Source organism: Ochotona curzoniae, unplaced genomic scaffold (genome assembly GCF_017591425.1).
Source record: "Ochotona curzoniae isolate NIBS_2020 unplaced genomic scaffold, NIBS_Ocur_1.0 contig_66, whole genome shotgun sequence".
Lineage (NCBI taxonomy): Eukaryota > Metazoa > Chordata > Mammalia > Lagomorpha > Ochotonidae > Ochotona > Ochotona curzoniae.
Genome location: NW_024466512.1, coordinates 1262154 through 1278486, shown reverse-complemented (window position 1 = coordinate 1278486; position 16333 = coordinate 1262154). Strand labels below are relative to the sequence as shown.

The following is a 16333-nucleotide window of genomic DNA, read 5'->3' as shown; positions in this document are numbered from 1 at the left end:
GTCACGCGCTGGGCACCCGCACCTGGAGGCGAGCGCCACGCCCAAGTGAGCAGAGGGACCCGGGAGAAGAGGTGAGGACACAGGCAGCCACGCGCCTCGACGGACCAAAGCCTACGGGTCCGCGGTTCCTCCCACGCCCTAACGGGGCACACGCGCCGCCGTCCTGGGGCACAGGAGGGCGGTGGTGGATGCGGGCAGCCGGGCCGGGTCTCTCTCCCGCACCCCGACCCGACCCCCCAGGGGAACACGCTCGGCTTTGGGAGTCCCCACGACGAGGCGAGCGGAGCGGAGCGCACGCCGCGCTCACGCAGCAGCGCGCCCAGCCCCGGTGCCCTCGCGCGCACTGACCCCGTGGCCCACATCCGCGCGGTTTCCGAGGGACTCCTGCACGCGGACCCCGCCGGCGGCGCGCCGCGGTAGGACGGCACCGAGGGCGGGCGCGCGCCTCGGGCGGCCTGATTCTTCCCCGGTTCGGAGGGTCGGCAGAACGTGCTGACCAGAAAGAGATGTGTTCAAAGGCAGCTATTCCCACATTAAACATGAGTACGTTTCCATACTAACGGAGTCACTTAAAGCTGTTGCTAATTTAACTTTTTAAAAGGCCACACTGTGGAAATTTGCATTTTCTTTAGGATATTGAAATGAAGAGGAAAGTGCTGGGCGGCAAAGCTGCCCAGGGCATAGCTGGGGGCCATGCAGAAATAAAAACAGAAAAAGAAAAAAGAAAGAAAGCAGTTTCTCTTCTAGACTATTAATAAGCAATTTGTCCCGCTGAAATTTACATTGCAAAGAGCAGCGGCGGGGCCGGCTCAGGCGGGGGCATCGCGGCGGGGCGGGGGCAGCCTTCGGCCGTCGGGGAGGCCCCCCGCCCCCGGGGTACTCGCGGTATTCGATGGCAGCTTTGAGCTTGGACCACCATCCACCGCACCCACTCGTACGTGCTGGCCCCTGCCCCGCAGGGACGCGCGCCCGTCTGCAGCAGCGCCCACTGCCCCGGGGCCCAGGGGCAGCGGGCCCGGGAAGGGGTGTCCCACGGGGAGTCAGTCGGTTCGCTTTCCTGGAACGCTGGGGACTCGCAGAGCGCCTCCTCCCCTCCCTCCAATCCACGCGCGCACGCACTCGCGCCCACGCGGCCGCCCGGGCTCCCACGGCAGCAATCGGCGCCGTTGGGGCGGCCCGCGCCGGGCCGTCGTGGCCCCGTGAGCCGCGCGCCTGGCGCCCGCGCCCCCGTCCGCGCGCCGCCGGCCCAGCCGCGGCTCCCGAGCCTAGCGTGGGGCCAGGGCGCCATCTACGGGCGTCGCGCGGCTCCCGCTCGCTGGCCGCCGCCTGGCCACGGTCACGCGACGCTCCCCGCCACGCTGGGCGTCGGAGACCCCGGCCGCCGCTCGGCCAACTCGGAGGCGCGCGGCGCAAACTTTGGGAACCAGGGTGTCCTCCCGGCTGCGACTTGTAGGCGCAAGGCCGGGGACCCGCAGCACCAAGACGACGCAGTTTTGATTTGTTAGTCTAACCGCGGGTTGAGACTTGATGTCCCCGCAGACCGGGCGAGCTTTCCCCTTTATTTATTTTTATTAAAACATCAATCTGGGCTGGAGCTGGGTGAACTCGGTTTCACCTGGAGAACATAAAATTCCCCATACCAGAGAAATAAGCACCTTTCATAAATCAATGGTATTCCTGGCACATCGATCAATTTGGGGTTGTTAATCCGAAAGGAGGAGTTTTAATTGCTTCCTGCGTTCTAGTCCAGGCACCTCGGCGAGTCGACCTTTCCTGGCCTCCCTCCGAGGGTCTCACGTGTGTGGGGGGGTGGGGGCTGGAGAAGCCCCGGGACCATCAGTTATCCGCCCGCCCCGCCCCAGAGCCAGCATCTCCACCCGCACCTCCCCCGCACCACCGGAGCCGGGGGGCGGGGCGGGGGTCGCGGCGCAAAAGTTCACGAGGGGGCCAGGCCCGAGCGCCGCCCAGGCCCCGGGGACCCGCGCCCCGAGTCCAGCCCAGGACGCACCGGGAAGGGCTGGGGAGATCGCGCCCCGCGCCCACAACGCTCCAAGTTCAACTTTGCCGGCGTCCGCGGCCGCCCGGGACCCGGGGTGGCAGGGAGGGACCCGACGGGGTCGCACCGCCCCCTCCCCACCCCCGCAAGCTTACCTGCGTCCCTGCGGCCGGCGGCCCGGGGCGCCCGGGGCGCGAGGTGTGCGGCGCCGGCGGCGGGCGGGAGGGTGTGCGGCCCCGCGCCTTCGCACGTTCCCGCCTCCCGGGAGAGCCCTCGGGGCCGCGAGCGCGCCAGTGCGCAGGCGCGCGCCGCCTTCCACCGCGGGCAGCGGCAAGGCGGGCGGGGGGCGCGCGGGCAGCGGGGCGCCGGGTGCCCGCAGCGTGCTCGAGGCGGGCGCAGCTGCAGCCCCGGGGCCGGCGCCGGGCCACTTGCGGGACCCCTAGGCGGGGAGGACCCACGGGTCCCCTCTGACGCGCACTGGGCCCGGGGCGTGTAGGTGGTGGACACAGCTCTGCCGGGACTGACGTGGGCGCACTCCCACGGACACGTCCGGTCCCACTGGACAGCTCAGGCCCCGGGCCTTTTCGGTAAGAGGTTTGCCTTGCGCACACAGGTTGAGCAGTCCTCTCCCAAGGCCCTGGTGACCAGGGTGAAATGCAGGGCCAAGGGCCGGGGGCCTGCAGTGGACTGCCCAGTGGAGGGTCTGGCCCGTCCCGGGCTCGCTCCACTGGAGGCGGCCTCAGCTGTGGCTCGGGCGCACCAGTGCCCAGCCATGAGCACGATGGCACCTGCTATCCTGCCGCTGACCACCAGCCACACACTCAGGTCCTGCAGGTGTGGGCGAGCCCGGCCTTATGCCCGGTGCTGCTTCCCAGTGAGTGTGCCACTTGCCGTGTGGCACTTGGGAGACCCCTGCCTGGACCCCAGAGCCCTCCACGCCCAAGCCTTCGCTGGCCGGCCCTGGCAGCTGGGGAATGCTGCCTCCTGTGCTGGGCACACTGCCAGGGCGCGGGGAGCCTCACCCCGTGCCCCGCCCCCAGCATTCCCAGTCCGTTTCTGGCTCCTGGGTTTACTTTGCACTTTGGTTTCAACCTTTTATGATGGAAGCAGGAGAATGTGCGACTCGTGCAATCTTTCTGGCAGCGGAAGTTATTTTTGGTCGTGTGTTTAGTCCAAAAACACTGCGAGAATGCCAGCCAGCAGTGCGAGATCACTCCGTGCAGGAAAGAACTAAGTCAACACACTTCTGTATCATCTTCACTTGGGACTTTTTTATGTTTAACATTTATGTGCTTTTATTGGAAAGATTGGAAAAATTTTACAGAGAAGGAAAATTCTTCCATCCACTGGTTCACTTCCCAGGTGGAGCTGAGCCGATCTGAAGCCAGGAGCCAGGAGCTTCTTGAGGTCTCCCACATGGGAACGTGGGCCATTCCCCACTGCTTTCCCACACGGTGGAGCAGCTGGGACACACACTGGCACCCACATGGGATCCCAGCACACGCAAGGCGAGGACTACAGCCACTAGGCTACTGCTCTAAGCCCTGGGAGCCAGTATGAAGCCATTGAAGTAATAAATGATAGTAAGATAAGAAGTTACCCACAGTTTTGATAACCGCCAACATGCCTTGCATGTTACGGGCCAGACACAAAGACTGACCCAAACTCAAATTCAGGGACGTGTGATTGCCACGTTCTTAGGAACGTGCCAAGCTACTTGGCACAGGCCTGCCAAAGCAGCAGAGGACAGCTCTAATGCCTGGTCCCTTGTGCCCGCCTTGGAGACCTAGAAGAAGCTCCAGGCTCCTCGTCTCAGCCAGGCACAGCCCTGAGTCAGCCATATGGTGCTGGGGAGGCCGAGTCAGGGAGGGGGCCCCAGGAGCCACCTTTGCTGGTTTCATCTGCCTTGGCCAGGGCTCCCTCCCTGCCCCTGTGGATGCACAGCTCCCCCGCTGCTTCTCCAGAGGCATCTGCAGGAGCCCCCATTTGCTCTTTCCCGCTTGCCCCTCTGAGGCCACAGCGCTGGACCCCTCCCCATGGCCTTGCCCTGGGCAATTGGCTTTGTTCTAGTGGGAACTCTGCTGGTGTGAGCTTTGGGGTCCGTGCAGTGGATGTGGGGGACACGAAGGTGTGAAGAGTATTGTTCCATTGCAGGCAGGGCCGCAGGGAACTTCCCGTTGTTTGGCAGGGCCGGCGGATGTCTCTACAACCACCTGAATGCAGCTCCACCTCCCTGTGCATGGACACCGGACCACCCTGCGGAAGAACTCTAATCCATCCAGGCATTGTTTGCTGCTGTGAGGCTGGCCTTTGACTCAATGTGAGCTTGGAGGTTAATGTCAATAATAACGTCTTGCAAAAGGGCCTTCTATTATTCCTACTGTATTGGCTGTCCCCATTGACCTTATGCTAATCAAGGGGCCTATATTTAGGCTTTCATTCTTTCCTCTTTCTTTTTTTTTTTTTAAGATTTATTCATTTTTATTACAAAGTCAGATATACAGAGAGGAGGAGAGACAGATCTTCCGTCCGATGATTCACTCCCCAAGTGAGCACAACAGCCGATGCTGTGCCGATCCGAAGTCAGGATCCAGGAATTTCTTCCGGGTCTCCCATGCGGGTGCAGGGTCCCAAAGCTTTGGGCCGTCCTCGACTGCTTTCCCAGGCCACAAGCAGGGAGCTGGATGGGAAGCAGGGCCGCCGGGAATAGAACCGGCGCCCATATGGGATCCTGGGGCGTTCAAGGCGAGAACTTTAGCCGCTAGGCCACGCCACCAGGCCCCTCTTTCCTCATTCTTTAGGTTCCCCTTTTCTTTGTGACACAAGATTGAGTTGTAGGGTAAGAATTGTAGCAGGAACTTCTATTGTTTTTAGGTAAAACAAATGGCAGAATTATCCTTAGAAACACCCACTTGACCATGACGTAAACAGTCTGAGCCAGAGTTTGACTGTTTCTGTATAAAGGAAGCACACAGCTTGCCCGCGTTGTCCATTATGATCATGAAGTCCTAGTGGTCCGTCTTTCTTTCCTCTTTGTGCCTCATCCACGCACCCTTCGCGAGTTCCGAACCCAGCTGGAGCTGGACTCCAGTAGTGAGCTACAGAAGGAGGAGCTGGGTGGCCAGCAGAGTCCATAGGTAACAGCCTGGAGGCCTCAGAACTCAGCATGCCAGCCCTCTCTATGTCTCTTCTGTCTGTGCCCCTCTGCCCTCCCCACCCCACACCCCAGGTGCCTGCGCTCAGGCACTTACAGCCGGGCCGTGTGCACACAGGTCATCCTGAGGCACGTGAGCCAAAGGAGACTGCTGTGTGCTGCCTGCGCTGGGAGAGCCCGGAGTAGGCTGACTGGCCAAGTCCCAGGCCCTTCATGCACAAGGAACCCATGTTCAAATCCCCCGACCACTGCAGTACCCAAAACACATCCATGGATGTTGATATTCAAGCCGGTTTCCATGTTAACTTCATAGATCTCTTTTTTCCCAAGATTCCAGTTTTATTTATTTGAAACTCAAAGTGAGAGAGAGAATTGTCCATCTATTGGTCCATTCCCCCAAATGGTCACAATGCCTAAGGCTGTGCCAGCCCAGAGCCAGGAGCCTGGAGCCCCTCCTAGGACTCCTGTGTGGGTGGAGGTTCCCAAACACCTGAGCCATCCTCAGCTGCTTTCCCAGGCCACAAGCAGGGAGCCGGATCAGAAGTGGAGCAATTTGCCTGGCACAATGGCTCAGTGGCTAAATCTTCACCTTGTGTGTGCCAGGATCCCATATAGGTGCTGGTTCTAGTCCTGGCTGCTACACTTCCCATCCAACTCCCTGCTTGTGGCCTGGGAAAGCAGTGGAGGATGGCCCAAGGCCTTGGGACCCTGCACCTGCGTGGGAGACCCAGGAGAAGCTCCTGGTCCTGGCTTCAGATCAGCTCAGCTCTGGCTTGGGAAGTGAACCAGTGGCTGGAAGGTCTTTCTCTCTATATCTCCTTCTCTTTGAATTTTTTTTTAAGGAGAAGAAGTGGAATGGCCAGGTTTTGAAGCAGAGCCCATAGGCATGGGCTTAACTTGCTGCCCTGCAATGCAGGCCCCAACTTTTACTTCTTTTTTTCCATGATGAACAATGTGCCTGGAACGTCACCCCCAACCAGCAAGTGTTTTATCTATGGGACAAAGTGGCAACTGGGTGCCAGCAACGACATGTGCCAGGCTATAGGCACAGACCCAATGGGAGGGGGGCCACCTCAGAAACTTGGCAGAGCTGCGTCAGCAACCCCACCCAGGAAGACAGAGCCTCATATAGGTGTTTCAGAGCCCAGGTGCGTGCCTGGGAGCCCCGTGACACTGGTGTGGACAGGGTGTGTCTCACCTGACCCTTGGCTGTCAGCACAGAGCCAGGCACAGCGTCATGGGCTCAGCCGCACTTGGTGAGGCAATTGAATTTGTCATCCCAGCTTTGGGAAGACTACCCAACTTCAGTGTGCTGCAGCCCCGTGGGGGAGCTGAGCATGGGGAAGGGATGGAGGGGCAGTGGTCACAGCAACAAATCCACCCTCTGTCCTGCTGCTGATGGAGAGTGGACCAGGTAGGCACTGAGTGTCCTGTTCATGTTGACTGCCTCCCACGCACAACATGTGACGGCAATACGAGCTCATCGTCAGAGTTCCAGAGAGAGCATGCCCGTTGGCCAGGCTGGCTTCCATAGCAAGCCAGGAACCAAGTGTGCTGGTCCCAGGAGGAGAAGGCTCCCTTCCCTGGCAGGCCAGCATCCATCCGGAAGTGGATGCACCTGCCACAGGCGCTCACTGGGTGGCCTGGAAAGCATTGCTTCTCCTGCAGAGGGGGATCCTGGCCCTTCGGGAAGTCTTGAGTCTTCCCACACTCCAATTCTGCCTTTCAGTTCTGGCCCACTGTGTCTCCCTGTGCCCTGGCTAGATGGTGACTTCTCACTGTGACGGCTTGTCCTCTGGGGGTATGCAAGATGGTGCCTGTCCCTCTCCCTGGAAGCAGAGGTGCCCAAGGCCACGCCTGGGGAGCAGCAGAGCCCCACGCTGGGTCACCAAGTGTGGGAACCCCACCTACTCTACTGGGCGTGCATGCACACGGTCTGTGCTGTTAGCCCCTGATGCGTGGGAAACACTTCCAGCAACTGGCTCACACCAAGCTGACATGTCCAGTCTTAAGCACTCCTTGAGCCAGAGACTTCTGTCTTGCAACCTTGGTGTGTGGTCTGTGCCGTTGGGGGACCCTCGGTGACAGGAGGGGGCCTGGACTCCTGTCTTGTCTGGCTCTCTGTGGAACCTGCTAAAATGCTCAGGAGAGCTGTGCTCCATGTGAAGGCTAAATGACACCTGCTTAGAATACACAGCTCAGGAATTACAGAAGAGGGACCACACCCAGGCCACTGACACTGTGCGGCAGTTCCATCCCGCCTTTCCAAATGTGTGTAAGTGCTTTCCCCTGATTGGGCTGCGTTGTGAGCTCAGAGTTTTAAAAAGCAGCAGCAGAAGACCAGACCTGCACACTTGTGGGAACTTAGCACTGACGACATTGCGAAGTCCTGGATGCCACAGGCAAGGCAGACGAGATGAGCAGCCTCGGCGGGGAGAGGCGCGAAGAGAGGCCAGCAGCCTTGAGCACGATTTCTTAGCAGCCTGCTGTTGGGGTTCCGGGAGGAAGAGCGTGAGGGCCGCGTTGAAAAGGTCCTCACAAGCATGACTGGGTCCAGGCCCTGGAGTGGCGGGTCAAGCCGCCACCTGTCATGCCAGCAGCCACGCCGGGGCGCTGGGTTACATCCCAGATGCTGCACTTTCTTTTTCTTTTTTTTTTTTTTAAGACTTATTTTTATTGGAAAGGCGGATAGACAGAGAGGAAGATCTTCCGTCCGATGATTCACTCCCCAAGTGAGCGCAACGGGCCGATACTATGCCGATCCGAAGCCAGGAGCCTCTTCCGGGTCTCCCACGAGGGTGCAGGGTCCCAAAGCTTTGGGCCGTCCTCGACTGCTTTCCCGGGCCACAGGCAGGGAGCTGGAAGGGAAGCAGGGCTGCCGGGATAGAACCGGCGCCCATATGGGATCCCGGGCATGCAAGGTGAGGACTTTAACCACTGCGCCACCGCGCCGGGCCCCAGATGCTGCACTTTCCATGCGACTCGCTGCTGGTGTGCCTGGGTCACTCCATCCGTACGAGAAACCTGGATGGAGCCCCAGGCTCCCGGAGCTGCAGAGACGCAGTGCTGAGGTGTCCTTCCCTGTGTCACTCTGCTGTGGAGGAATAAGACACATCGTGACTGAGGAGACACAGCGACTGAAAGCTCCCAATTTGGTAAAATACAGAAACCTACAAATTCCAGAAACTAAGAAAACCCCCACCAGAATAACGGCAAAGAACCCTACACCAAGGGACGTCGGAATCAGTCCTGCGAGCTGAAGGCAGGCCGACGTGACTTCAGTGATAATCTCCCAGGCCGCAGCACCGGGAGCAAGCTGGAGCTAAGTGCTGCTAATATGGAAGGAGGGGCAGGGCAGGTTGTTCAGAATTTATATCCAGCAAGAATGTGAGTCAGGAATAGAAGAGAGATAAAGACATTCTCGGGCCCAGCGCCGTAATCTAGCGGCTCAAGTCCTCGCCTCGCACACACCAGGATCCCATATGGGCGCCGGTTCTAGTCCCGGTGGCCCCGCTTCCCGTCCAGTTCCCTGATTGTGACCTGGAAAAGTGGTTGAGGATGGTCTGAAGCCTTGGGACCCTGCACCTGTGTGGGAGACCCAGAGGGAGCTCCTGGCTTCAGATTGGCTCAGCTCCGGCCGTTGCAGCCCCTTGGGGCGTGACCATCAAACAGAGGCCCTTCCTCTCTGTCTCTCCTCCTCATGTATATGTGATTTTCCAACAAAAATAAATAAATAAATATTTTTTTTTCAGAAAGTCAGATATACAGAGAGGAGGAGAGACAGAGAAAGATCTTCCATCCAGTGTTTCACTCCCATAGTGACTGCAACAGCCGGAGCTGCACCAATCTGAAGCCAGGAACCAGCAGCCTCTTTCGGGTCTCCCACGTGTGTGCAGGGTCCCAAGGCTTTGGGCCATCCTTCACTGCTTTTCCAGGCCATAAGCAGGGAGCTGAATGGGAAGCAGGGCCACTGGGACACGAACCAGTGGCCATATGAGATCCTGGGTCGCATGCAAGACAAGGACTTTAGCCACTAAGCTACTGCACCAGACCCCTAAATAAAACTTTTTTCAAAAAGACACTAGCAAGCATGAGTAGGTAAGAATCTGTTACTTGAACGCCTGGCAGGACAGAACACCGCCAGAAGTTCTCTAAAGAAGAAGCAAGTGGAACCATGAAGGACAAATATGCAATAATAACTCAAATGGAATTCTAACGCTCAGTCCATAGGAAGGCAAAACAAGCAAAAGAGAAATAAAAAATAAGTGATAAACCAAGACAAAACCAAAAGAGAAGCTACACTAAATGTAAATGAGCTAAACATGGGTAGTAGAATGAGACTGGCTCGAGGGGAGGCGGCACCCTGCAGTCCAGCTTCCTGCTAGTGTCTTCCCAGGAGCCAGTGGATGGTTCCGTCCTCGGGTTTGCATCAGCCACATGGTCCTAGCCCTGCTTGTTGCAGGGGAGGGAGCCAGCAGGTGCCTGAAGATCCGTCTCTTGTCTGTCTCTGCTCTTCATTATTCCTTGAGAGGGTGAGTCGGGGAGACCCTGGCAGAGCCTTGGGAAGGGGCTATGTTTGGGGTGCCCGCCCCACAGGGAAGGGCCTGGGGTTGGATCCTGGCTCTGCTTCTGGGTGCAGCGTCCTGCTAAGACACTCCGGGGGGCAGGGCTGGTTCAAGCGCTGATGTAGAAGCCCTGGGCTGAGTTCCGGCTTCTGACTTCAGCCAGTCAGCTGCTCAGGATTGTGGAGCGAAGCAGTGGACAGAAGACCCCTCAGATCTCCCTCTGTCTGCCCTTCACACAAAATGCAAGGTGTATGCTTGCAATGAAGGAATCTCAACTGAACTTGACTGTGGTTATGCAACAAGGTGGAGGAATCTACCGTGGGGGGAGGGCTATGGGAGGGGTCGGGGGAATCCCAGTGCCTATAAAACTGTGTCACATAATACAATGTTATTAATAATTTAAAACAGAAAATAAACAAATAGAAACTTTCATCAACAAGACTCAACAGATGTTGTCTACCAGAAACTCATTTAAATATTAAAGAAACAGGTTGAAAATAGATTGAGGAAAAAAACCGGTGATAGAGGCTTAAGCAAAACAGGATTAAGCACAATATTATCGGGAACACTACAGTTGTTTGCTTTCGCAAAGATTCATTTCTTTTTATTGGAGAGGCAAATTTAAGAGAGAGAGCCATCTTCCATCCCACTGTTCATTCCCAAAGTGACGTCAGAGCTGGGCCAATCCACAGCCAGAAACCAGGAGCTTCGTCTGGGTCTCCCACGTCAGCGCAGGGTCCCAAGGATTTGGGCCGTATTCTGCTGCTTTCCAAGACACTTTAGGGAGCTGGATTGGAAGTGGAGCAGCCAGGACGCCAACCAGCAACCATATGGGATGCCAGCACCACAGGCAGTGGCCTAACTTACTGTGCCACGGTACCCAAGCCTACACTGGACTTCTGAGCCAAGAGAAGTGCCATCGACCGAGGGTCCGCTCATCAGGAGGCGGCAGTGATGTCAAACACGGTTAGAAACGCGGAAAGCCGAACTGGCGAGAGGCAGTGAAATCTACAGCAGGCGGTGATTCCAGTGCCTCTCTCTCAACAATTGATAGAACAATTAGAAAAATCAGTAACGATGTGTGAGAACTCTATAGAAATAGATCATTCGATCTGATTACAACCTAAGGAACGTGCCTCAAATAAACTCGACCGTCAAGCAGATTGTAACAAGTTTAAGGAATCAAAATCACACAGCATGTTCTCTTATCTGCTGGAATCCAACTGTATCGGCAACAGGAAACTGCAAGATTCTTCCAAATAATTCTGCAAGTCAGTGAGCGGGACTTAAGGGGGCTGGGAAAGAAAAGGAATGCATTTAACTGGGCAAATCCGCAGCTCGGCTGAGGCAGCCCCAAAGCAAGGTGTAGGGCTTCGCTGAAGACACGCGGGAGGTGCTGGGACCGATGACGGGACAAAGAACATGAACTTGAGCCTGAGTCTCGGTCTGGGAGAGCAACCCCGAGCTTCAGTGTGAAACCAAGACGTGCCAGCAAGACAAAGGAAGAAGGAGACCTTGGGAGCTTTGTGTGAGCCGACAACTCCTCAGACTGGATAGAAAAGCACAAATCAGAATCTATAGAGGATGGAAAGTGTAAGTACGAGTTGGGGGCAATGTTTATGAGCCACGTCGCTGCCGGAGGACCTGTATCTAGCACGTGCAAGGACCCCTTTGGAAGGTGGAGGAGAGACATGGAACCCTGTTGAGCTGAAGAGCACGCGTGGGGGCAGCTAACCCAGGAAGGGGTCCAGAGCGGAGCTGAAGAGCACGCGTGGGGGCAGCTAACCCAGGAAGGGGTCCAGAGCGTCGTTACTGTTGGAGAAGTGCAGACCAAATGCGCAACGAGACGTCACTGCACGGCTGTAAGAATGGCCGTTGTAGCATGCCCGCTAAGCTACTGCTTGGGATGCCCGGGGTTGGGTTCTGCCAGTCCTACCAAGGCAGCGAAGAGGCACCACGCTCAAGTGCCAGAGTCCCTGGCGTCTGGCCCAGCCCTAACTTGCAGGCACTCGGAGCATGAACCAACAGATGTAGGATTTCTCTCTCTCGAGCTCTTATTCTCCTCGCTCTTATTCTCTCTCTCTCTCTCTCTCTCTCTTTCTATCACCCTGTCTTTCCAATAAATAAAATTGAGTAAGCAAAAATACTTTTAAAAATACTGACACCCAGAATGTTGAGTAGGACGCGAAAAGCTCGCCCCGTCACGCGCGGCGTGTGGGGATGTCGGGTGGAGCGGCTCTGCTTTGCAGAGCAGTCTGGCAGTTTCTTTAAAGACTGAACGTGCAATGATGATATGAGTTGGCAGCTGTTCTCCTGGGCATTCATCCCAGAGAAATGAAACTTATGTTCCGACAAAAGCCGGGCATGAATGTGTACGGTAGCTGTATTCGTAATAACCCTAAGCAGGGAACTGTCCAGACATTCTTTGCCCCTTCCTGCTTCGGCTGGTGTGGGGTTGCGTAAGCAAGCCGGTAGGAGCTGGCGTTGTGGCATAGAGGGTCTTTCAGCAGTTCCCCTTTTGGAGCACCAGTTCCGGCCCTGGCTGCTCTGCTTCCCATCCAGCCCCTGTGACTACACCCACGAAGGCAGCAGGAGATGCTCAAGCACTGGGACCTGCCTCCCGCGTGGGACAGCAGCATGCTGCTCCTGGCTTCAGCCTGGCTCGGCCTGGCCCTTGCAGACACTTGGGGAGTGAACCAGTGAATACAAGGTCCCTGTCTCTCTTTTCCTGCCTCCATGTTGCTCTGCCTGCCAAATAAACACTAAACAAATCTTTAGGAAAGAGTTGTGAAAGCCTGTGGTGCATTCACACCACAGAATGTAACTCAGTAAGTAACACAAGCATGGCAGCCTGCACGAACTGAGTGGCGGGAGAGTCCCCAAGGGTGACCTACGGAGCAGCCCCACTTGCCAGCACTGAGATGATGAAATCATAGAGAAGGGAGCCTTCGTCATGGCCTGCAGGGAGGGCAAGGGCAGAGGGCAGGGCATGTAGCTACCCCAGGACAGATTTGTTTGTTTGAAAGACAAAATGGCAAAAAGAGAGCAGAAGAAACAGAACTTCTGTCTTCTGGTTCCTGTTCCAAACAGCTACAGCAGCCAGGCCTGAGCCAGGTGGAGCCCAGGAATCCAGAACCTTCTGGATCGCCCACGTGGGGCCAGGTGGAGCCCAGGAATGCAGACCCCCTCTGGATCGCCCACGTGGGGCCAGGTGGAGCCCAAGAATCCAGACCTCCTCTGGATCGCCCACGTGGGGCCAGGTGGAGCCCAGGAATGCAGACCCCCTCTGGATCGCCCACGTGGGGCCAGGTGGAGCCCAAGAATCCAGAACCCTCTGGATCGCCCACGTGGGGCCAGGTGGAGCCCAGGAATGCAGAACCCTCTGGATCGCCCACGTGGGGCCAGGTGGAGCCCAGGAATGCAGACCCCCTCTGGATCGCCCACGTGGGGCCAGGTGGAGCCCAGGAATGCAGAACCCCTCTGGATCACCCATGTGGGGGCCAGGGGCTCAGGGACTTGGGTCGGCTGCTGTTGCTTTCCCAGGTGCGTGAGCAGGGAGCTGTTGCAGAAGCAGAGCAGACAGGACCCAAACTGATGCTCTCACATGGCCTGCTAGTGTCACAGACACCTGCACACTGCCACTCTCTCCCTGGGCAGGTTCTGGGCGTGGACACTGGTGTGGCCCGCATGTGGACCGATGCCAGCTGATGGGAGCATTCCCTGACTCAAGTGGATGAGGCTCTGCGAGGGCCCAGCAGGAGTGGGCACCAGCGTCCCCATGGAGACCAGCACAGCACACATCCTGCCTGGGCCTGCATACCAGCAGTGGAAGGAGACGTCAGGATTGAACTGTGTCGTGATTACAGCAAGTCCCAAGTCCTCTCCCAGGCTGGGGTCACTGTCCGCAGAGCCATGTCCCTTGGATGTTTGCAGAGAATTCCTCCCTCGCTCCTCCCGCTGGCATCCCTTGGCCTGAGGCTGCATCAGCTCAGTCTCCCTCAGGGAACAGGTCACCACTGACCCCTGCCCCAGGCGCCTAGAGCCACCTCCAGGAGAGCTCAGTGCCCCAACCTCCGTGCAGACTCAGCCCATCGCCCAGTGATCCTCCCAGGCTCTGGGCCAAACTCTAGTCTAACCTGGAGTCTTTCCATCTGCATGGCCTGTCACTGGGCCTGCCTGGCTCCGAAGCTCGATCCCTGAGTGATGCTCGGCCCCCGTCACTGGGCCTGCCCAGCTCTGATGCTTGGCCCCTGTCACTGGGCCTGCCCAGCTCCGATGCCTGGCCCCCATCACTGGGCCTGCCCAGCTCCGATGCCTGGCCCCCATCACTGGGCCTGCCCAGCTCTGATGCTTGGCTCCTGTCACTGGGCCTGCCCAGCTCCGATGCTCGGCCCCCGTCACTGGGCCTGCCCAGCTCCGATGCTTGGCCCCCATCACTGGGCCTGCCCACCTCCGATGTCTGGCCCCGTCACAGGCCAGTCCTTCATTTGGCTCTCTGCTACTGAAAGCGCTGGAAAGCAGCTTTTCACCACGCACACCAACTGTGCTGCAGGCTCAGGCCTTTGTCTGCAGCCAGGTTCTCCTCCCCAGCCTAGGAAGTGCCTCTGTCCGGGTCACAAGGCCACACCTGCCTGTGAGACAGGTCGCACTCAATGGGCATGCAGTGACACCTGTTGACTGGCTGTCCTTGCTTAGTTACGTTGCAAACCTTTTGGTATTTCCCCACTTTACCGGCAATAATCTTGGTGTGCCAGTGGCCCGTCCCTGCCTTGTCTCCCGTACCAAGTGCAAGGTGCCAGGGATGCCTGGCGTGAACTGCTCTCTGCTTTTCCTTGGGATGGTCCCTGGGAATGCAGCGACCCGAGGGCTTCAGGCACGTGTCAGTAGCAGCACCCCGGTTGGCCCAGCAGGAAGAGCTGGCTGCATGACCAAGGCCTCTGAGCGTCCCACCCACAACGCTGGGTGCCAGGCGCTGGGCTGTGGGGGACGAGGAACGGAGCTCCCAGAATCCTAGCAGTAGCCTCCACTGGCATCCCTGGCCACACCTCGGAAGCCACTGCACCCTGTGCCCAACAGGGGTCCCGTGTGCAGGCCTGGCAGCCAGGAGTTTTCCCAGGTGACCCCAGGGCCTGGAAAGTGGCTCCAAGCACTCAGCCCTGCCCCCACAGCCTATGACCACCTGGGCCTTCCCTGCAAGCTGCTGTCTCTCTTCCATCCAGAGGCCATGTCCCTCAGCCTGTGACCGGATGGGACCATAAGATCCGGTACGTGGGTCCTCCCAGGCACATGGTTGCACTCACAGGGTTATGTATGCAGCCAGCATGGATTCCTGGGCAGAAAGCATCGTCCGGTCCTCGGATGAAACTCGGCCTCGTGAGGTCCTGCTAATCTCCGTGTTGTGGATTGCCTGTGACATCAGCAGCCATCCCCTCTCCCGACTCCGCCCTGAGCACTCAGCTTAGGCCTCTGTCTCCAGGGGCTCCTGCAGCCACAGGCGGGAGGGGCTCCTGCCTTTCAGAGCCAGTATCAGTCTGCAAGCCCAGGCCCAGCAGGATGCATGTCCCTGGTGCTGGACACAGTGACAGCCGTTGTCGGAGAAACCAGGAGGCTGAGGCACCTTCTGCTCTGAGGCTGGCTCCCCTGCTGCTGCGGGCCCCGCCGCTGCAGTGACCTTGAACCAGAGGCGTCCATCCTCTGGACATGGCTGGGGTGTTCTTGCCACAAGGGGCCACAGATCAGGACAGGGACCCTGAAGACACGGGCTGGTTGCAGCAGCCCCGTGCCAGGAGTTGATGAAGGGTAGGGAAGGCTGAAGTGCTGGCATGCTGGGCACTGCCAGCCCCCGGCCCAGGCTCTGTCACCAGGCTGGCTGAGAGACCAGGGCCAGTCTCCAGACACCTGCATAGGGCAGCTGGAGCCAGGCAGTCAGAGCCAGCCCGCCCAGCTGCCCACAAGGACAGGGTTCTGGTGCAGGAATTTCCCCCTGGGCTTCTGCTGAGAGAAGCACGCCCTACCGACCCCTGGCTGCAGCCCTGCAGGGACTCCCCCAGTGGAGGAGACACCCCAATCCAGCCATGGAATGTGCAGAATGACACCCGACTGACCCAGGGTCCGGTGTGAAGTCTGCAAGGCAAGCGCGTGGCTGTGAGAACTCACACCTTCCGACAGAGCGCTCTGCTTTGCCTCAAAGCCACAGAAAGGGGTGATTGGGAGAGGGGCAGGAGGGACAGGCATCAGGGAAATGTAGATTTGGGGTCTCGTACTGAAGAGCCGTCTTCCAGCAATCAGATGAGGGCAGGTGTCTGCAAGCAGCACTTCTGCCCACCCCATACTTGATGACTTTGAGTTCTGTGCCCCCTGCTTCCTGAGCTGGTGGCATCAGAGACTGCATGGGCTGTGGCTTCCCATGGACGGGCAGGGAGACGCAGGTATCAGTGGAGATGTGTACCAGGGCTTGCGCCCCCTCACAGATGTCCTGACGTCTCGGCTGTTCATGGGAACTCATGCACTCTGACCTTGTCCTGCCCACAGGCCAGCTGAGCCAGGCCCGGCAGGGCTGCGTGCTCCTAGAGCCGGAATGCCTACGTGTGACTGTAGGGCAGTGTGCGCAGGCTGGCG

General features: G+C 58.2%; 1 protein-coding gene across 1 annotated transcript in view; it reads right to left on the bottom strand.

Annotated features, from left to right (window-relative positions):
- The window catches only part of LOC121164348 (collagen alpha-1(I) chain-like), a 47045-nt gene that overhangs the window by 5204 nt on the left and 25508 nt on the right, over positions 1-16333 (bottom strand). The window contains exons 4-6 of the mRNA XM_040992478.1: positions 2152-2435; positions 1293-1506; positions 308-492 (exon numbers count right to left, since the gene is read on the bottom strand). Of these exons, the coding sequence (XP_040848412.1) occupies positions 308-492; positions 1293-1506; positions 2152-2435 (683 nt within the window). The remainder of the gene's footprint in view (positions 1-307; positions 493-1292; positions 1507-2151; positions 2436-16333) is intronic.